Consider the following 23,373-nt stretch of genomic DNA (forward strand, 5'->3'; position numbering starts at 1 on the left):
AGGGTTATGTCGGATTCTTACCGACTAAAACCCCACTGTGTTCCGTCGAGCCGCGCAGTTAGCCGGGGCCGCGGGTACTCTTAGAAATCGTCCACGAACGACATATACACTACATTAAGTAACTTTTATATTCCTGGACAATTTTGTTATTTGTAGTACCTAACTCAGTGACTTAAGGACGCGTTTACGAATCTGACAAAAATACGCAGTTTTTCGGTGCATTTTGCGGCGAAATAGTACAAAACCAAATTTAACTAATAATTACCATAAATAGATTACTCCTTAATCTTTAAATGGTACTATATTTTAAGTCGAAAATTTTGGTTTATAATATTGAAAAAAATAATTTCCGTTGCCTCTTCACCCAAAATTGACAATATCGTGCTGAATAAACGAACATTTTTCTTGTATTTAATAAAACAAATTGATTTATTTAAAAATATTTTAAGTAAGTAGACATGTCTAACTCAAAAAGGTACTAGATAAAACTATCAAAATGTTACAAATAGGCTGAGAAAAAAATGAAAATGAAACCTTATTTTTTCACATATTTAGTTGTAACGCGTGATACTTATTGGATTGAAATAAGGGTTATTTTACCGGCTCATCTTGATTTATTGCACAAAAATTTGTAATGAAATATTTTAGTCTGCGCTCGGCCGCCGTTGTGAGTGGACACTGTGACGCTTGTAAGCAGCTCCTCGTTTACGAAAAGATCACTGTACGAATACAAAATATTTCACCTAATAAACTTGATCCTTCACGCATTTATTTTATTTATAGATTTTATACTTATGGGATTATAAATTTCATATTTAGTTTCTGACTTGATGGAGTGACCTGAACGTATACTTCGAAGACTGCTACTGGAACTAATAGACGAGTAGAGCTAGGTATGCCGAGTTTGGGCTCGTTTTGTTAGTTATGTTGAGACCTTACCTCCGGACTTGATGGAGTGACCTGAAGGTGTACTTCGAAGACGGCTACCGGAACTAATAGACGAGTAGAGCTAGGTATGCCGAGTTTGGGCTCGTTTTGTTAGTTATGTTGAGACCTTACCTCCGGACTTGATGGAGTGACCTGAAGGTGTACTTCGAAGACTGCTACTGGAACTAATAGACGAGTAGAGCTAGGAATGCCGAGTTTGGGCTCGTTTTGTTAGTTACGTTGAGACCTTACCTCCGGACTTGATGGAGTGACCTGAAGGTGTACTTCGAAGACGGCTACTGGAACTAATAGACGAGTAGAGCTAGGTATGCCGAGTTTGGGCTCGTTTTGCTAGTTATGTTGAGACCTTACCTCCGGACTTGATGGAGTGACCTGAAGGTGTACTTCGAAGACGGCTACTGGAACTAAAAGACGAGTAGAGCTAGGTATGCCGAGTTTGGGCTCGTTTTGTTAGTTACGTTGAGACCTTACCTCCGGACTTGATGGAGTGACCTGAAGGTGTACTTCGAAGACGGCTACTGGAACTAATAGACGAGTAGAGCTAGGTATGCCGAGTTTGGGCTCGTTTTGTTAGTTACGTTGAGACCTTACCTCCGGACTTGATGAAGTGACCTGAAGGTGTACTTCGAAGACTGCTACTGGAACTAATAGACGAGTAGAGCTAGGTATGCCGAGTTTGGGCTCGTTTTGTTAGTTACGTTGAGACCTTACCTCCGGACTTGATGGAGTGACCTGAAGGTGTACTTCGAAGACGGCTACTGGAACTAATAGACGAGTAGAGCTAGGTATGCCGAGTTTGGGCTCGTTTTGTTAGTTATGTTGAGACCTTACCTCCGGACTTGATGGAGTGACCTGAAGGTGTACTTCGAAGACGGCTACTGGAACTAATAGACGAGTAGAGCTAGGTATGCCGAGTTTGGGCTCGTTTTGTTAGTTACGTTGAGACCTTACCTCCGGACTTGATGGAGTGTACTGAAGGTGTACTTCGAAGACGGCTACTGGGACTAATAGACGATTAGAGCTACGTGAAGGTAGTCGTGATGATACACCCGAAGGGCAACTGGAAAGATATGACGATCAATTTTTGAAGGAGAACATGAAGACACATTTAATTCCATTTTATAAGAACAGCCTCCTTCCAGAATTGACCGATCCAAGATTCAAAAGAAATATGGAACTACAGGAACATTCATCAAATTGCCATAGTAATATAATGAAAACTAAGAATTAATTAAAAAGAATTGTTTTTCGTGAGTTTTATCCATTTTTTTATCTTTTACCCTACATAACCCTACCCTATCTATCCTACCCTACACTACTCTACTCTACACATTGATTATAAATAGATAGATACATTATATTACCACTATCATCACTACATAGTACATATAAAACAAAGTCGCTTTCTCTGTCCCTATGTCCCTTTGTACGCTTAAATATTTGAAACTACGCAACGGATTTTGATGTGGTTTTTTTTAATAGATAGAGTGATTCAAGAGGAAGGTTTATATGTATAATAACATCCATTAAATAGTGGAAAAGTACTGTTATTTTTGAGGTTTCTAATGTGATGTCGTAAATAATAACATTTTTTCCGCTTACATTGCAAACGCAGGCTGAACCCTACGAGTTTTATCAAAATAATGTACTAAGTATTGTACACATTGAAAAAGTCTACAGAAAAGTCCGTGATGGTATATGTCTATCTCTTATGGATAACCCACAATTACTTTTTTTTGTCATTTACTTTTTACGACAAATAATGGCTAATTTTCGAAGCGATTTTAACCAATACAGCATTAATTCTTAACCAATTAAATACCTTAAATACATTGTTCATTTAATATAGATCTATATGGCCCTTTACACCGTATGATTTAAGTGAATATTTTCAAAGATATTACAGATTTAAAAATTGCGGGACGTAGCGTTTGCGGCGGTACCGGCCGGCCGCCGCGGCCGTGCCATTGCACCCATGACCCATGCGAAGCATGGGCGGGTCGCTAGTTAGATATAAATAAAGATACATATTATATACGTATGATATAAGATTTTTGATAGATTTTATTAAAGTGAAACTTTTATTACATCGTCTCAAACTTTTTGGTCTGTGTAGCGCATGTCGCGTGTATCGCGGCTGCCGAGTAGGTATACCTACTCGGCAGCCGACCGTCACGCGACATGCGCTACACAAAGCAGTGTTCGGAACCGTTCGAACAGTTTCACTTTTACCGTGGTTTCATAAAACCACACAACATTTTATTTATAGTAATGTTTCAGTATATTGGAACTTAAAAAGTATTTGCAAGTACCTATCAGTAGTATATGTATGTGCCAAATAAAAGTATTTTCTTTCTAGTTTTCGAAAACCCACTTGCATTTGATACCACAACAAAATTATATACTAAAAAACGAGCCCAAACTCGGCACACCTAGCTCAGCTCGTATATTAGTTCCAGTAGCAGTCTTCGAAGTATACCTTCAGGTCACTCCATCAAGTCCGGAGGTAAGGTCTCAACATAACTAACAAAATGAGCCCAAACTTGGTACACGTAGCTCTAATCATCTATTAGTTCCAGTAGCCGTCTTCGAAGTACACTTTGGCAAGTACTTGTTTACCAATCAATCACTGTCCAATGAAATTAGGTAAATGGTATCTACTTTTGTGACCATTCAACGTTACAAACAAATCAAAGTAAATTAAAAAAAAAAACATGGCAATAAAAATAAGTTCAATTATCAAGTCGTGTCAGTTTAGTCATAATTTCGTCGTTTCTCGCATTTCGCTGTGTGTGTGAGCCGTGCACGTGTAGTAGTAAGACTCAAAACGTAAAATTGATGCGCGTCAATTTGTATATGCGTCCTTAAATAAGATTAAGAATCAATTGTGTTTTGTTTTTAATAATTCGCTTGTTGATATTTGTAATTTTTTGAATAATGTTACAGAAATATAGCTAGTTATGGGCTGATTTTTCAATCCTTGGTTAAAACTTATTCGTCGAATAATGTACAAAACTACCATTTTAAAAACGTATTTTAATTGCCCGTATTTTACAGTTTACGTGACATTTTAATATTATCGTGTAGTTAATACTTTATTGGACGGATAAGTTTTATCCAAGCATTGAAAAATCGGCTCTAATTAGAATAATTTATATATTTTATACATTTATGCGCCATTTATAAGTATTTAAAGTAAAATAATCGATACGGACTTGAAAAATTTGTCAATCAAACTGGAAACACGTCAATTTTAAAATTCATCAGGCGAATCCCTGCCTCAGTAATATGTACTTTCTTTCGTAAATTTAAGGAGCAATATAAGACAAGTATAATACATAATTAAAAAAACGCATTTATTATATTATTATGATTTTTTATTCAAATGTAATCAATGCATTCGATTCTAGATGTCAGATTTCCATTTTTAGAGTAACGTCTAATTTTTATTTAAAAAGAAAAAAGGTATAGGACACAAAATTGTAGCGACGTCAGTTCTTAAATAAGAAATTGTTTATTATGTTTAGAATGGTTTATCAGTAAAATCAAATCTTAAAACTACTTGTATCGGTCATTATTATTATAAAAATGTAACTAGTAATTGAAAAAAGTTAAGCAAATGTGCTGTTCTAACAAAACGAAATATCATGTTATTCTATGTCGTCGTTACTAGGTTATGTTGTTTAATTTTTTTTGAACTGTCAAATGTTGCCTATTAAAATGGCTCTACTATAGTGCTATTCTTGATTTAAGGCATATTCAAACTAGAGCGGTATCCGCTACCGCCGGTCGATGTACTCTCGCGTACCGATCCGAGTACGATAGCGAACAGCCGATCGGTACGCGATTAGAGTCTCTATAATATACTATGTAAGAGATTTAATCGCGTGCCCTCGGGATACCGCAACCACGGCGGTAGCGGATACCGATCTAATCTGAACAGCCCCCCTAGACAAGTGGCTTTCTATTAGCGTAAAGTTCAATAGAATAGATTATGAATGTATGAGATTGACGTTTGATTACGACGACGACGACGATTGATTACGTCAATCTCATACATTCATAATCTATTCTATTGAACTTTACGCTAATAGAAAGCCACTTGTCTAGGGGAGCTGGCCGTTAAATCTGTATGAACTGACTGCTTGTAAATTGTGAAAGTTGAAATAAAATATTATGCTTATTAGTTATTTTATTTCTTTTAACCCATTTATATATTATATCAATAAATAGGTAATATAAAAAATACGTTTTCATGTGAAAATAGATTTTCACAGCGTTCATTTTTTAATAACAATCAAAATAAATTTAATTTGAAATTTAATCAAATTTTTTTGATCTTAATTAATAACTTAACTACAAGAACTGTCTATTTTATCCCTACTAATATTATAATTGCGAAAGTAACTCTGTCTGTCTGTCTGTCTGTTACGCTTTCCCGCTTAAACCTCTCAACCGATTTTGATGAAATTCGAATCTTTAGACCCTGAGCAAGAACATATTAGGCTACCTTTTATCAAAACACCACGCGGGCGAAGCCGCGGGCGAAGCCGCGGGCGGAAGCTAGTATACCTATGTATAAAAATTCCTTAGAGCAATTAAAGTACCTAGTCAGTTTATGAGGATTACCGGAGAAGGCTATAGACCACGCGGGTGAAACCGCGAAGCGCAGCTTGTTTGATTATAAAATGCACATAGATTTTAAAGCTATAGGCCACGCGGGTGAAACCGCGAAGCGCAGCTTGTTTGATTATAAAATGCACATTGATTTTAAAGCTATAGGCCACGTGATAGAAACCGCGAAGCGCAGCTTGTTTGATTATAAAATGCACATTGATTTTAAAGCTATAGGCCACGCGAGTGAAACCGCGAAGCGCAGCTTGTTTGATTATAAAATGCACATTGATTTTAAAGCTATAGGCCACGCGGGTGAAACCGCGAAGCGCAGCTTGTTTGGTTATAAAATGCACATTGATTTTAAAGCTATAGGCCACGTGATAGAAACCGCGAAGCGCAGCTTGTTTGATTATAAAATGCACATAGATTTTAAAGTAAGACTAATTATTTAAAATAGGTAATTCTTAAAAAATGTAATTCCTTACCAAAATTGGTATTCCTACTCTCCAGCCCCCCTAGTCAAGTGGCTTTCTGTTAGCGTACCTAGCGTTCAATAGAATAGACTACGAATGTATGAGATTGACGTAAGCTGTAGATACGTTTATCTACAGCCTTCGTCAATTTCATACATTCGTAGTCTATTCTATTGAACGCTACGCTAACAGAAAGCCACTTGACTAGGGGGGCAGATGAGTAACTATTATTTTTATATATATCTCAACCATATCTCAACCAACAACAAAATACAAAAAAATACATAATTCTGTAACTTTGAACATGATTAGCACTATAAAATGCATCGTATGTAACTAATGAGGTTTTTCTCGCATCCTTATTAGTTGTTGTGATGAGATGATAAAAACCTCTAAATAAATCCGCACGGTCAAGTGTGAGATGTTATATTGTTGTGGGTTCCGTATAATTTTAATGTCGTATATAACCAATCTTCTTCTATGTATGTAAAAATGAAACCCGTTTTCCTTGGTTATACGCGACATATACAATATAACATGTCGCGCCGTAACATTGTAATCTAAAATTGCAAGCCTTCGAATAATTGGATCCGTAACCAAGTAGGTACTTACTAAAAGTTAACGCATTATTTTTCGTTACTGTGCGAATATCGCAATAATTGAAGTGAAACTTCTTTATCGGGGTTGGAAAAAAATTTAGTGTAAAATTTTTTCGTTACGCGTGACATTTTTCCGTTACGCGCCATCTTTTTCTTATCCCTACCACGCGTGATTCGACGTATTTCTGCGTATAGTAAATTATTTTTTGAAAAATAAGGTCATAAAGAAGTTTCACTTCTTACGTGTGTACACTAGTACACGCACACATTATTTATGTATCATGCCAAGAATTTACCTCCCAAACTTCGGGCAGGTGCAGCCTACAGGTATGAGTCAACGTGAACGGTTTCTGCTAATTTAAAAAAAAAGCTGAACGTAACCTAACCCATCATACTGAAAGGACATTCCCTATTTATCGGCTTCACACCGATAGATTATAATAATTTAAATAAGCAGTAAGCAGCTAGCTGTCCCTGCAAACGTTGACTTACTTAGAGGTGTGAAAAATAGATATTTGCTGATTCTCAGACCTACCCGATAGAATAAGAAAAAAAAATGTCTTGGTCTGGTAGGACACGGAAGGCTGATCACCTACTTGTCTCTTGTTGTGAAAATCGATCAGTGAAACAGAAAAATAAAAATAATAATATGTTGTTATTCACAAAACTCCGAATTCATATTCAAACAATCGATACATAAATTTTATTTATTAGCATGTATCATAAATTTAAAATTTATAAAAATAACTTTATAATATGTTTCACTAAGTAAAATTCACACATTAGACAATAATAATTACATCATTCTAAACCTTAGACTTTAGAGCATTAAACCAATGCTCTAAGTTCTAAACAGTTCTAAAATAGCATATGAAATAAATTTACTTAGTTATCTAGATATAATAAATGAAAAGAAATATAAAGGAACCCTAAAAGTATTAATCTGAAATTCTTATTAAGCGAAGCAATTGATATAAAACACAGTCGAATTTATCTTTTAGGAGTGGGGATTCATTTTACTATAGATGCTAAGTAAAGCAGTGTTGCTCTTGTTTTATCTATATTTAATAAATAATTTTTATTAAAACAAAATATTTATATTAAAAAAGTGTCACTGGCCTTACAGTGAAAAAAAATTAAGAAAAAAAATTCGATGAAAAAAATTGACAGCACATTTTGAAAATGGATTCCCGAAATTTAGAACATAAAGTTTGGCGGGAAAAAGAATGTGTTGTTGAAAAATGGGATTCGAATGAAATGTTTTTTATACTCTTCCAAGGATTGTGGTCTTTGACGTACACATTTGTAGGAGCTATTTATGTTTATTTTTATTTGATTGTTTTATCTGTGCTTTTGATGGTGATACTTTTTGGATTCTATCGCGGATATGTGAAGCCTTCAAACATAATACGGGTAAGTAAATCCTAAGTAAACCTATCTATTTATTATAATAATATATATATAAGTCTCCATTTTAATTAAGGTTTTACTTATATTAAGGTTTATAAAATATAAGTAGTGCTAAATTTAAAACTTATGTAAAAAAATGTAGGAGTCGTGCTTGTTAATTTTGAATAAAAAACGCCTTTAAAATTAACGTTAGATAAGTATTTACAATATTATTATTTATTATAAAAAAAAACATTTCAACATCTATTTAAACAGTAAACAGTTTTGTACCAATTTACATAATTTTGTAGAACTTCTGTCAGCAATTACTTCAAAAGATTTTTTCGCATTTTTAAATCTTATATATAAAAATGAATCGCAAAATGTGTTGGTAAGCGCATAACTCGAGAACGGCTGAACCGATTTCGATAATTCTTTTTTTATTATATTCCTTGAAGTACGAGGATGGTTTTTATGTAGAGAAAACGTAAATATGTACCACGGGCGAAGCCGGGGCGGACCGCTAGTTTACAATAAAATTATGACTTGGTTTTGTAAACCATACTAGCTTTTCTAAATCTACATAGTCTTGTCATATTAATACACTTTAATCTTAATACTATTATAAAGGCGAAAGTTTGTATGGATGTATGGATGTTTGTTACTCTTTCACGTAAAAACTACTGAACCGATTACAATGAAATTTAGCACACATATAGAGGGTAACTTGGATTAGCACATAGGATAGGTTTTATCCCGGAAATCCCACGAGAACGGGAACTATGCGGGTTTTCCTTTGAAAACGCGGGCGAAGCCGCGGGAGGAAATCTAGTAAGAAACTAAAACAAAGCTTAGTTATTTTAGCTTACATTTTAGCTTTCATCTATACCTACTTAATATTATAAAGCTAAAGAGTTTGTTTGTTTGTTTGAACGCGCTAATCTCAGGAAATACTGGTCTGATTTGAAAAACTCTTTTGGTGTTGTCGGTGTATTTGCGTGAAAGAGTAACAAACATACACATACATCCATCCTCACAAACTTTCGCATTTATAATATTAGTATGAATGTATTGAATAAATAAATGTTTGAGTTTGAGTTTGAGTTTGAGTAGGAAAAATATAATATTTGTGTTGAAATAGTTAGGAGGCTAAAATATTGACATAGGCTTTTTACAGCGGTGAAAATTCTCATTATTTCCAATTATTTCAATTTTCATTGATTACGCGGACAAAGCCGCGGGTTTCAAGCTTGTAAAAGTATTTTAGATATTCAGATATTTCAATTTAACAGATAAGTAACAATTTAACAGTAAAAGTTAATAAACAATATACAGAAGATATCCAGAAAAAAGGTTGTGAAACTAACTGATCATATTATTTTAATATTTACTAGATTTCCGCCCGCGGCTTCGCCCGCGTTTTCAAAGGAAAACCCGCATAGTTCCCGTTCCCGTGGGATTTCCGGGATAAAACCTACCCTATGTGTTAATCCAAGTTACCTTCTATATGTGTGCTAAATTTCATTGTAACCGGTTCAGTTGTTTTTACGTGAAAGAGTAACAAACATCCATACATCCATACATCCATACATCCTTACAAACTTTCGCCTTTATAATATGTATTAGATTTAATAAATTCCAAGCAGACATTGTTCTGCCCTATTGACCCTTTTTCGTGCTTTCTCTCCATAAGACCTTCCTTGTGCCTTTATAAAAACGTAATAAAATTGCGGAATAAGTCGAGCCGTTTTCAAGTTTTACGCTAAGCAACACATTTGGCGATTCATCTATCCTGATATTATAAAGCTGAAGAGTTTGTTTGTTTGTTTGTTTGTTTGAACGCGCTAATCTCGAGAACTACTGGTCCGATTTGAAAAATTATTTCGGTGTTAGGTAGCTCATTTATCGAGGAAGGCTATAGGCTATAAATCATCACGCTACGACCAACAGGAGAGGAGCCACGGGGGTGAAACCGCGCGGAGCGGCTAGTTTTATTATACAGGATGTAATCGTAAAGTGTGCATAGGCGATTATTCCGTAACTATTAGAGATATCAAAAAACTTTAAACTAATATCGAAAGTACTTAACCTCATTAATAAAATGGTCATAATAAATTTTTAAAAATAAATCGAGAAATATCTAAAAAATTAACTTCAAACCCTCCCATACATTTAGTATGAGATATGAATATCCCATGTACATATGAAAGATTGTAGCTTTTTCTTTCATTTTTTGGTTTTCTGCTTTAATAACGTCGCTAATTTGAAGTTCATTTAAAAACTGTAAATAGAGTTCCTCACTGTATTGCACAATGAGGACGTCACTTCGAAAATCTGCTATGAATACAAAATGTATGGGAAATAAAATGTATGGGAGCGTTTAATGTAACATTTTTGGATATTTCTCGTTTTATTTTTTTATATTTATAATGGTCATTTTACTCATGAGGTTAAGTACTTTCGATATCAGTTTAAAGTTTTTGATATATGCAATAGTTACGGAATAATCGCTTGTGCACACTTACCGATTACACCCTGTATAGATAATTTATTTAAATATTAAATGAAAATAATAATTGAATTATTACAGAGAAAGCGTTTTTTACAACTTATTAAAACTGTACATAGTTAGGCCTTTTTATTAATTTGCATAAGTTTATCTAAATTAATATAAATAATTAAGTACCTATTGTATTTGAAATAATAATTTGGCAGTTCATCACCGTTATTTTAAATTTGAATAAATTCGTTCCACTCTCTGCGTTAATACCTTCACGTGACGCCTAATTATTTTTTATTTAATATTATTATCCATACTAATATTATAAATGCGAAAGTAACTCTATCTGTCTGTCTGTTACTCAATCACGCCTGAACTACTGAACCAATTTGCATGAAATTTGGTATAGAGATATTTTGATACCCGAGAAAGGACATAGGATAGGTTTTATCCCGGAAATCCTACGGAAACGGGTTTTTCTCTGAAAACGCGGGCGAAGCCGCGGGCGGAAAGCTAGTGAATAATATACATTTCTTAATACTATTATGCGCAGCTTTCATTAAAATTTAATAGGCCCTCTACACAATGGGCAGTGTTGGCCCAACAAATGATCGTCGATGTTGCTTCCATTACGGCGATTATGGATAAACATATACAATGAAGGCCGATCAGACATTTAGGCTCTACACTATCGTGATTGCATTTACTCGCCCAACGCTGCCCACTGTGAAGCATATATTCACATTAACATACTTAGTGTACATACGATTAATATTATTACAAAGTGCTTGTCAACATTCTTTTATAAATCACTAGTTTTCCGCTCTCGACTTCGTCAAAGAAACCCGCATAGTTCCCGTTCCCGTGAAACTTCTGGGAAAAACCTATCCTATATCCTTTCTCAGTTTAAAGCTGTCTCTGTAGCAAATTTCATGCAAATCAAGGAGACAGAGTTACTTTCGCATTTATAATATTAGTTAGGATAAAAAAAAGCCCCTAGGCGTTCATTGGAATACGATAATTTGTAACGATGCAGATGCATTTAGATTTTAGATCAAACGAGCGAATGCTCATTATAACCCCACTATGTCACATTATTTTAGTGTAAACAGGCGTAGAGCATCCTTTCGTTGTTCTAAAGTGCGTTCGAAAAGATTCTATGCAATGTTCTAATACTGAACAACACTGAATGCGAGTTTTCGTTTACACTAAAAGATCACGAAAGAATGCTCTTGCTCTTGATCCTCTATGTTCGTTTGGTCGAAAGATTCGATTAAAAATGTAAGTTCATCGTAACTTGTAAGTTGTCTGGTTACTATAGCAACCATTGACAGCATTGACTGTGTCTGTAGACGTGTGAAACGCCCATGAAAGTGCTTTGAAAATGTATTTGCCTGTATTCACTTAAAATATCATATCCTACCCTACTTATCCTACTAATAATATAAATGTGCAAGTTTGTGAAAGATGTATATGTGTGTATGTATGTTTGTTACTGTTTCACGCAAATACTACAGAACGGATTACAATGAAATTAAGCGCAAATATAGAGGACTTGTAGGATATAGGATATGTCGCGGAAGAATTCCAACAAATACCCGCGGCCCCATCATTAAAGCGGCTCGACGGAACACAGTGGGGTTTTAGTCGGTAAGAATCCGACATAACCCACGGCTCCTTCCCCGGGGGCCGTGGGTACCTATCTTTGGAAGATTTCCCCACTATAAAAAAAAAAGGACATAGGATATGTTTTATCTCGGAAATCCCACGGGAACGGGTTACGGGAACTATGCGGGTTTTTCTTTGGAGACGCGGGCGAAGCCGCGGGCGGAAAGCTAGTAGTATTTATATCCGGAGATTATCAATATAACACTATTAACATATTGTTTATAATTTTGATATAAATGCTACTAATTTTCATCTAGTTGCAAATTATTTCTAACCTTGAATGTACTTCGTCTAGACAATTCAATAATTGACATTATAAATGTCATATTGTTTCGCAAAAACATTGATAATTTTCTATGAAAATTTTAGCACAATCCAAAAAGGAGTGTAATATTTATTTGTCGTTTATTATAATTATATTAATACTTCTAGTTAACGTCAATATAAAACAAATACAACACAAAATAATATTTACACATAACTTATATTACGAGTAGATTTTTTAGGAAAAAAAATGGCGCTTTTTCAGATAGGTATTTTTTTTTTATATAGTGGGGAAATCTTCCAAAGATACCCACGGCCCCCGGGGAAGGAGTCGTGGGTTATGTCGGAATCTTACCGACTAAACCCCACTGTGTTCCGTCGAGCCGCTTTAATGATGGGGCCGCGGGTATTTGTTAGAATTCTTCCATTTTATGCATTACAGATTCTATAGCTTTTTTTCTCTCTTATCAAAATTATTTCATGAGTTTATCGCATTATCCCTTAGATCATTAAGCATAATCCTATCCTAATAGATAGATAATATTATAAATGCGAAAGTTTGTGAGGATGTGTGTGTATTAATTTGTTACCCTTTCATGCAAATACTACTGAACCGATTACTATGAAATTTAGCACACATATAAAGGGTAACTTGGATTAACACAGGATTTCATCCCGGAAATCCCACAGGAACGTGAACTATGTAGGTTTTTCTTTGAAAACGCGGGCGAAGCCGCGGGCGGAAATTATACTATCTTTTATAGTATAATTAAACTTAATAATTCGAAATACAATTTCCTTACAGGAATATACTTCCCTCGGTTTCGACCACATCCCCCACACAAAGGGAATCGACAGGACTTTACACATAAAAAGGTCCCAAAGGAATCGTGCCGTGGGGAAAAAGATCCCCCCTCCTTATCCGAATGGATGGTATGAATTGGTTGAAAGTCGGGATCTAAAGAAAGGGGGAGTCGCTTCGATTGATGCATTAGGTAAGTTTTAAATAAGCTTTAAAAATATAATTTAAAACATAATTTATAATTTTGTGAATTTGAATTTACGAAATCGGTTCATCCGTTTTCGAGTTATGCGCTTTCCAACACATATTGCAATTCAATTTTATATTATACTAGCTGTGCTCCGCGGTTTTACCAGCAGTGCTCTGCTCCTGTTGGTCTTAGCAAGATTAAATACAGCCTTCCTCGATGAATAGGTTATCTAACAGTGAAATAATGTTTCAATGCCACTAACATTTTCAAAACACAAAAAGGCGTGTTAAATTGGTCATGTAATTCGTACTAAATGTACTCCAAATAATGTTTTTATTTACTTCGTGTTTGAAGCAATATTTTCACGGACGATACTAAAAATTTATGTTGCGTAAATTGACGTGTGACGTGTTTTTCAAATTATAAAATTCAAATTCATTTATTTTCGAGTAAGCATGGTAAAATCCATACCATGCGAATCCATATATGTATATACCATTATAAATGCGAAAATAACTCTGTCTGTCTGTTACTCAATCACGCCTTAACTACTGAACCAATTTGCATGAAATTTGGTATAGAGATATTTTGATACCCGAGAAAGGACATAGGCTACTTTTTACCCCGGGACATAGGATAAGTTTTATTCCGGAAATCCCACGGGAACGGGAACTATGCGGGATTTTCTTTGACTGCGCGGGCGATGCCGCGGGTGGAAAGCTAGTATCTTATAAGTAATTCAGTTTTACAGCATGTTTAGCTTAGCTGACATTAACAGTATGCAAAAACATATCCTACTAATATTATAAATGCGAAAGTTTGTGAGGATGTAGGTAAGTATGTGTAATGTGTATGTATGTACGTATATTTGTTACTCTTTCACGCAAATACTACTGAACCGATTACAATGAAAATTCCTAAGATTAGCGCGTTCAAACAAACAAACAAACTCTTCAGCTTTATAATATTAGTATAGATTAATATTATATTTGTAATAACGCTTGTAATACTTTCATTTTTATATTTTAGGGCAAAACTTCTGTATCTATCGTGGAGAGGATGGTGTTGCAAGGGTAGTAGACGCATATTGCCCCCATTTAGGGGCAAGTTTCGGGTCCGGTGGGGCAGTCAGGGGCAACTGTATAGAATGCCCCTTTCACTTGTGGAGGTTCGGGGAAAATGGAGAATGCACTTATATACCTGATACGAAGACTAGTAAGTATATTTAATTGATTATTTTAAAGGTAAATTTAAACATATTTTTACACGCTTTATATTAGCTTCACCTGTATGTTTGTAACCGACTTCTTTGGGCCAGATTTCGTTCAAACTTTGTAGATTTATTGAGGACCGATGACAATACACTAATTTGATAAAATTTTCTATTTTTTAGTTCGGTTTTCTATAAAAAGCGTGTTTTTTAGTTTTTTTTAACTATTATTATTATTTTGTTGAGTTTTAAAGCGTCTGGTAAAAGTTATGATCCACAGAAAGTGTCTGGTAAATATGTGTACTGTATAGGTATACATAATGTTCAATATTATTTTATACTAATCTAATTAATTTACAAGAAACTGCTATAAGAGTTTGATTAAATAACAATTTAAATTTTTACCAACTAAGGGCCGATTTTTCAATGCTTGGATAAAACTTATTCATCGAATAATGTATAAAACTACCATTTTAAAAACGTATTCTAATTGCCCGTATTGGCAGTTTACGTGACATTTTAATTTTATCGTGTAGTAATACTTTATTGGACGGATAAGTTTTATCCAAACATTGAAAAATCGGCCCTTAGTTTATTACATACGGCATTCAATGTAGTCCCACCGGAGCTTTTCTAAAATGACAATTATTTTATAAAGATACTAGCGGTCCGCCCCGGCTTCGCCCGTGGTACATATGAAAAATAGATGTTGGTCGATTCTCAGACTTACAGTTTACTGACCCGATATGCACAGAAAATTTAATGAGAATCGGTCCACCCGTTTCGGAGGAGTATGCAGACTAATATTGTGACACGAGAATTTTATATATAAGATTATTACGATTCTAAAACATATCAATTATCAAGTAATAAAACGTGAATCGTAACTCATGACTTTACTATTTATTTGTGTTATAACTATTCAAAAACTTCCATAAATAGTCTACTCCATTATTACAAATAAATAAATAAATATTTCAGGACAATTTACACACACGGCACGATCTGATCCCATTCTAAGCTTTCGCTTGTGTTATGGAAACCAGTTGGCTGATAAACATACATATATATAATTTTAAATAAATACTTATATAAATAATCAACACCCAGACACAGAGCAAACATCTATGTTCATCACACAAATATTTGCCCTGGGTGGGAATCGAACCCACGACCACTGGCTTGGATAACAACCAAGCCAACCGGTCAGTCAAGTCAAGTTTTATTGAAGTGAAACTTCTTTATCGGGGTTGGACAAAAATTTAGTGTAACATTTTTGCGTTATGCCGTACACGTGACATTTTTTCGTTACGCCGTACGCGTGACATTTTTGCGTTACGCCGTACGCGTGACATTTTTGCGTTACGCCGTACGCGTGACATTTTTGCGTTACGCCATACTCGTGACATTTTTAAGGTCAGGAAGAAGTTTCACTTTTTACGTGTGTACACTATAGTACACGCACACATTTTTTATTTATTTTATTATTATTTCAGTACCAAAAGTGACACTAAAAACCTGGCATTCAACGGAATTAGATGGTGCCGTTTGGGTCTGGTATGATGTTGAGGGTCGACCCCCACAGTGGACCGTCCCTGAAGTAGATAAGATTAAATCTTGGGGGTTAAGGGGTAGGAATGAGTTCATTGTTGGTACACATATACGGGTGAGTATTGAAAAATGAAAATAAAGATTTTTTTATTCTTTTCGTTTTTTTAAGGGACACCATACATACACTCGAAAGTGAAACATAAGTAACTAGCGTTAGCTACTATTCAGCATTCTGTGACATAACCATCGTTCTTTCGCTGTATTGTAAAAGTTTTTAATTACGATTTTCCGTTCTTATCCCAACGTTTTAAATATTTTGCTGCGAGCGTGTTGTCGGAAAAAATTAATAAATCGGGTTTAAAATTCGCATTAAAGTCTTTAATTTCTACTCCTTTATTGGTGTGATAATATGTAGTTGTTTAATTTGACTGATTATTTTTTGTATGCAAATTTTATTAAAATCAATCATAGTAATAGTTAGTTACAATTTTATAATGATAGAATAATATAGGGTGGAAGGTTAAGATGGGGCATGAAGGGCAGGTACCTTAACCGTTGTAGCTACATGAAAACGTTCTTAGGAGACTATCCTTAAATTCTTGAGAAATTTTAATCTGCTTTCACAGATATTTGAAAAAATGTACGGTCAGCAAGGAAATCGGCAGTTTTCAAAAAAAAATTTTTTGATGCTAATCGATCCAGTTTCTCATGGGGATCAAAACACTCTAAAAGACCAACTGAGGTATGAGTACTAGAAAAGTCAGAAATCGCGAAAAACTATTTCCACACATTCACTAAGAAAATAAGTGATTCAACAAAAGATGCGCTAATAGAAAACTCCAAAGAGATTTTCAGGCTTCAAAATTTTTTGTTTCTGATTATTAAAACACATACTGATAATAAGAAGAAACATTAATTTAATTAAACGGTTGTCAAAGAAAATAAAAAATAACAAAATAATAACAAAAAACAACATTTAAAGTGGTGATGGCCGCCCCGTAGCCCCGACTTGACACCTCTAGATTTTTTCATCTGGGGTTATGTAAAGAATGAAATTTATAAAAGATCATACAACAATGCTCAAGAACTAAAAGATTCACTTTCTGCAATACTTTATGGAATTCACCCAAATAAGTTGTCGGCTGCTACGCGCTCAGTAGTAAAACGAACAAACCTATGTTTACGTCAAAACGGTGACCACTTTGAGCATCTCATATCATAAGTTTTATGTAAATTATTTCAGAAATTCTGGAATTATCACCACTTTAAATGTTGTTTTTTGTTATTATTTTGTTATTTTTTATTTTCTTTGACAACCGTTTAATTAAATTAATGTTTCTTCTTATTATCAGTATGTGTTTTAATAATCAGAAACAAAAAATTTTGAAGCCTGAAAATCTCTTTGGAGTTTTCTATTAGCGCATCTTTTGTTGAATCACTTATTTTCTTAGTGAATGTGTGGGAATAGTTTTTCGCGATTTCTGACTTTTCTAGTACTCATACCTCAGTTGGTCTTTTAGAGTGTTTTGATCCCCATGAGAAACTGGATCGATTAGCATCAAAAAAATTTTTTTTGAAAACTGCCGATTTCCTTGCTGACCGTACATTTTTTCAAATATCTGTGAAAGCAGATTAAAATTTCTCAAGAATTTAAGGATAGTCTCCTAAGAACGTTTTCATGTAGCTACAACGGTTAAGGTACCTGCCCTTCATGCCCCATCTTAACCTTCCACCCTGTATAAGTAATGATAGAATAAAGTTGTTGAGCTTTTTTTCAATAGTATTAAAATATAATATAAATTCATTCTAATTTTAAGCACACCAGCAAGGGCAAATATTACACCTATATCTTTTAACTAGCTACGCTCCGCGGTTTCACCCACGTGGCTCCGCTCATGTTGGTCTTAGCGTGATGATATATATAGCCTATAGCCTTCCTCGATAAATGGGCTATCTAACACCGAAAGAATTTTTCAAATCGGACCAGCAGTTTCTGATATTAGCGCGTTCAAACAAACAAACTCTTCAGCTTTATAATATTAAGTGCCTATGTAAATTAATTGTCAATTTCATGTGCCACATACAAACTGAAATAGCACTCATATTGTTTCTGTTTAAGTTATAATATTTTGATAATATTTACAGGATATCCCAGAAAACGCAGCAGACGCGTCTCACCTTCATACAGTGCATGGTTTGAATGCATTGACCAACTTGGGCAAAGAGTTCCCGTTTCTTAATGATATTATAGGTAAGTTTTATTATGTAAATTATTTAATACTAGCTTTCCGCCCGCGGCTTCGCCCGCGTTTTCAAATAAAAACCCGCATAGTTCACGTTCCCGTGGGATTTCCGAATGGGTTTTTCTTTGACTGCGCGGGCGAAGCCGCGGGCGGAAAGCTAATTGAGTTATAAATTACGTACTTTGAAGTTGCAGAAAAAAATTCATAGAGTTACAAATGAGATTGCTTAAGATCCGGTCATTTAAAAAAAAATATTAGTTAAGAGGAAAAAGTGTATAATTTTTTATTTTTTAAGAATTCTAGTCGCAATACTATCTAGAATTGATGAGAAGCAATTGTGTTATATTTATGTAGCATATAACAATATAGAAAAAATTAACATTAGATAAACACGTACAATAAAAATTATTCCATTTATCATTTGCATTCCTGCGCTTTAAAATCCATTAAAATTAAAAAAAATTGTGCGCGTGTACTAGTGTACACAGTATACACGTAAGAAGTGAAACTTCTTTATGACCTTATTTTTCAAAAAATAATTTACTATATGCAACTTTACAGAAATACGTCGAATCACGCGTGGTAGGGATAAGAAAAAGATGGCGTGTAACGGAAAAATGTCACGCGTAACGAAAAAATGTTACACTAAATTTTTTGTTGTTCAAAAAAACCATTTTTTAGTATTTGAAGTGAAACTTCTTTATCGGGGTTGGAAAAACATTTAATGTAACATTTTATCGTTACGCGTGACATTTTTCCGTTACGCGCCATCTTTGATTCGACGTATATCTGTAAAGTTGCATATTATAGTAAATTATTTTTTGAAAAATAAGGTCATAAAGAAGTTTCACTTCTTACGTGTGTACTCTAGTACACGCATACATTTTTTTTCTATATTTCTTTCTCCAGGCTTCCACTATTGGACGACAAGTTGGACAAAAACAGACGACTGGCACATCGCGAAACTGACTATAGACCAAAAGTTTCTTCTTATGAAAATGAATTTATTCCCTTTGTCTGGTATTGTGGAACAGGTAGGTTAATCCTACTAATATTTATTTATTTAAACAATTTACAACACAAGCCTTAATTGAGCTTACTGTGGGACTAGGTCGATTTGTGTAATAATGTCCTATAATATGTATTTATTTATTTATTTAATTAGATGACAGAGATCCATTAATGGTACGTGACTTAAAAGCTAATATTATAATTTTTATAAATGCGAAAATTTGAGGATGGATGTTGGTTACTCTTTCACGAAAAACTACTGAACCGATTACAATGAAATTTGGTATGTAAGTAGCTGAAGACCCAGAATCAGACAGAATACTTATTATCCCGGAAATATTAGAGAAACGGGAACTATGCGGGTTTTTCTTTGTAAACGAAATGTATAGTATTAGTTGTGTTGAACTAGATAATCAAAATTATGTTAGTAACTATAGCTTTCCGCCCGCGGCTTCACCTGCGTTTTCACAGAAAAACCCGCTTAGTGGGAACTATACGGATTTTTCTGTGAAAACGGGAACGGGAGTTCCCGTGGGATTTCCGGGATAAAACCTATCCTATGTGTTATTCCAAGTTACCCTCTATATGTGTGCTAAATTTCATTGTAATCGGTTCAGTAGTATTTGCGTGAAAGAGTAACAAACACACACACACTCGCACATCCTCACAAACTTTCGCATTTATAATATTAGTAGGATTTATATTATACTAGCTTTCTGCCCACGGCTTCGCCCGCTTTATCAAAAACCTAATCTATACTAATAATATTATAAAGAGGATAAATGTTTGTATGTATGTATGTATGTATGGTTTTCACGCATAAACTACTGGATCGATTTTGATGAAATTTGGCACAGCTGATAATCTTTAGACCCTGAGAAAGAACATAGGCTAAACATAGGTAAATTATATAATAAAATATCCCTCTTAAATCACTCTATCTAATAAAAAACCCCCATCAAAATCATTGCTTTTTGGGTGAAATATAAATATTACTAAAATCATGAATTATTATTTCAGATCGGTCCAGCCCATGTCCGATTATCTTTCGATACATTATTCGGTCCATTTTTGATAGTACAATCTATAACTCCTTTGGGACCAATGTTACAAAAAATAATACATAGGGTTTATTCGCCAACTTGGAATGCTGTTCTGATCAGCCCTATGGCTTTGATTGAGGCTAAACAGGTAAGATATTTAAATGAATAAATAGTTTTTTCTTTCAATTTTATAAAAAAATGTTTGCGTGTACTAGTGTACACACGTAAGAAGTGAAACTTCTTTATTTTTCAAAAAAATATTTACTATATGCAACTTTACAGAAATACGTCGAATCACGCGTGGTAGGGATAAGAAAAAGATGGCGCGTAACGGAAAATGTCACGCGTAACGAAAAAATGTTACACTAAATTTTTTTCCTACCCCGATAAAGAAGTTTCCCTTCAAAAAAGTCTTTCTTGTCTGGTATTTTTGATTTGGAGGCATAGACTTTTGTAATTTTTAATATCTAAAAATTCTGGTTTATTTTTTAATTTATCGCAACTTACCTTCAAATTTATCACATACATTCAGCTATTTTTCAATATTTGTCTCGTACTTACTTGATATTATATATATTATAAGGTGAAGTACGTGGGTTCGAATCCCGCCTCTGGATTTTTTCTGCCCTTTAAAATTTAAATATAATAGTAATATTTTTTGTTGTCAGTACAATAAAGTATTTAAATAAATAAATTTATCATTTATACCTTTACCCATACAGTTCGATCGTGACGTTAAAATCTGGAACAACAAGAAGCATATTCATTCCCCACCTTACGTACGGGCGGACAAGGCAATTCGTGGCTTCCGCGATTGGTATTCGCAGTTCTATAGCGAACATAGTGTTACTATGCGAGATGCTTTAGCACCTAAATATGATTGGTGATTTACATATACACATACATACACGCATATTAACAAACATGAACATAAACACATAAAGCATTCACATATATATACATATACACAGACAGACGTATGTATACACGCAGTTAAGGGCCTAGTGAATATAGTGTTACTATGCGAAACGCTTTAGCGCCAAAATATGATTGGTGATTTTCAAACATACACATAAACTACATAGACACACACACAAAACATTCACACACATTCCAACACACACATATACAGTGTGAAAATTTTCGGTTGGTCATGGAGGGAAAGTAAAGTTATTATGGTCGAAGCAAGTGAATTTTCGAAAATCTTTGAATTTGAATATTTCTTTTTCAAAATAAAGGAATGTTTCCTTTCAGCACAATTTGATATCTGCAGTATTCCAAGTACTTTCCCTCCAGGGCCCATCGAATATTTCCACACACTCACAAACACACACGCACACACATACATTTATCCTATTAGTTATATTTAAATTTCTTAATTAAAGGTTTTCAGGTTAATTTTGCTCACAGAAAAAACGCTATGTTTAATATCATTGAAATATTCTTATTATTTTAATGTCTGCGGCCATAATATTGTTAGCTTTTTAATTTTTATGTAGCGTTATATAGCAGTTATATTTTAGATACCATGATGTCTTAAGCAGTATTATTTCCATCATGGGAAAGAGATGGCGCTAGACAACTCATATGACTGACCGGTTGGCTTGGTTGGTACCCTGCGTTCCAAGCCAGTGGTCGTGGGTTCGATTCCCACCCGGGGCAAATATTTATGTGATGAACATAGATGTTTTCTCTGTGTCTGGGTGTTATTTATCTATATGAGTATTTATTTAAATTTATATATGTATGTTTATCAGCCATCTGGTTTCCATAACACAAGCGAAAGCTTAGTATGGGATCAGATCGTGTCGTATATATATGTTTAGATATTCTTTCCAAACTGGAAATAATACTGTTTTAAAACTTCATGGTATGATGCTTAACTTTTATTTTATTGGGATTGGTATTGTTACTCATTTGTTATTGTTATATTAAATTATATTAAATAAATAACTTATTCGAAACCTTGTGTTTTTATTTAAACCACCTTTATATTATAATTCTCATGTCATAATGTTAGTAACCATACTCCTTCCGGTTGGACCGATTCTGATGACATTTTTTGAGCCTATTTGGTAAATATGAATGAGAATCGGCCGACCTCTATCATACTCTTAAGAAAAAGGCTAAACAAAGTTTGCCGGGACAGCTATAAATAAATAAATATGTTAGGAAGATTGTCAAAAAAAAGATTCACCAACAGAAACTGCAAAGAGAAACACGTAAAGGTTTCACAAACAATATTCATATCTTTATATATACATATAAAAGAAAGTCGTGTTTTACTCCACATAGAACTCAAGAACGGCCGAACGGATTTAGCTGAAAATTGGCAGGGAGGTAGTTTAGAGCCAGGAGAAGGACATAGGATACTAAATATGTACCACGGGCGAAGCGGGGCGGACCACTAGTTCATTATAAAAGGAAAGATTTTATGTATTGCATATTGTCATGTTTGTAATAAAAAACCTTATTATAACCAGTATTTGTTAATAATAATCCCTTGAATAGTTGACAAAAACAAGATAATATTATGTAAATGTAAAATTACAAATTTTCTTTGATAGCTTTAAAGCGTCTGGCAAAAGTTATAGCCCACTGAATGCGTCTGGCAAGTGGCAATAAGTATCTTACAGAATATACGTATGAAATTTCAAGCATAGGATTTAAGTTTATTTTATTCTAAATTAGCATTAGGTTATCATGACTCTCCCCTGAGTTTATAATATGTTCTGTGCCATGACTACGCGAACGTAGGTACCTACTTTTTTGCCAGAAATATACAAAAGTCAGAAACGTATAGACAACATTGCGGCCTCGCAACTTAATAATACTAATGATATACTTAAATTAAATAAAAATTAT

At 34.2% G+C, this 23,373-nt stretch overlaps 1 protein-coding gene across 1 annotated transcript; it reads left to right on the forward strand.

Annotated features, from left to right (window-relative positions):
- Nucleotides 1-7,819: 7,819 nt before the first annotated feature.
- Nucleotides 7,820-21,421, forward strand: LOC149895464 (cholesterol 7-desaturase nvd-like). The gene is made up of 8 exons (XM_090118776.1): nt 7,820-8,050; nt 13,264-13,453; nt 14,480-14,665; nt 16,157-16,326; nt 18,357-18,462; nt 19,364-19,488; nt 20,486-20,656; nt 21,231-21,421. Exons 1-8 carry the CDS (start codon nt 7,820-7,822, stop codon nt 21,393-21,395), a joined length of 1,344 nt encoding a protein of 447 aa, XP_089974902.1. The 3' UTR covers nt 21,396-21,421.
- Nucleotides 21,422-23,373: the final 1,952 nt, after the last annotated feature.

This window comes from Colias eurytheme, chromosome 31 (assembly GCF_061535395.1).
Source record: "Colias eurytheme isolate Ceu_HAF_F1 chromosome 31, ilColEury1 Martin Lab GWU primary, whole genome shotgun sequence".
NCBI lineage: Eukaryota > Metazoa > Arthropoda > Insecta > Lepidoptera > Pieridae > Colias > Colias eurytheme.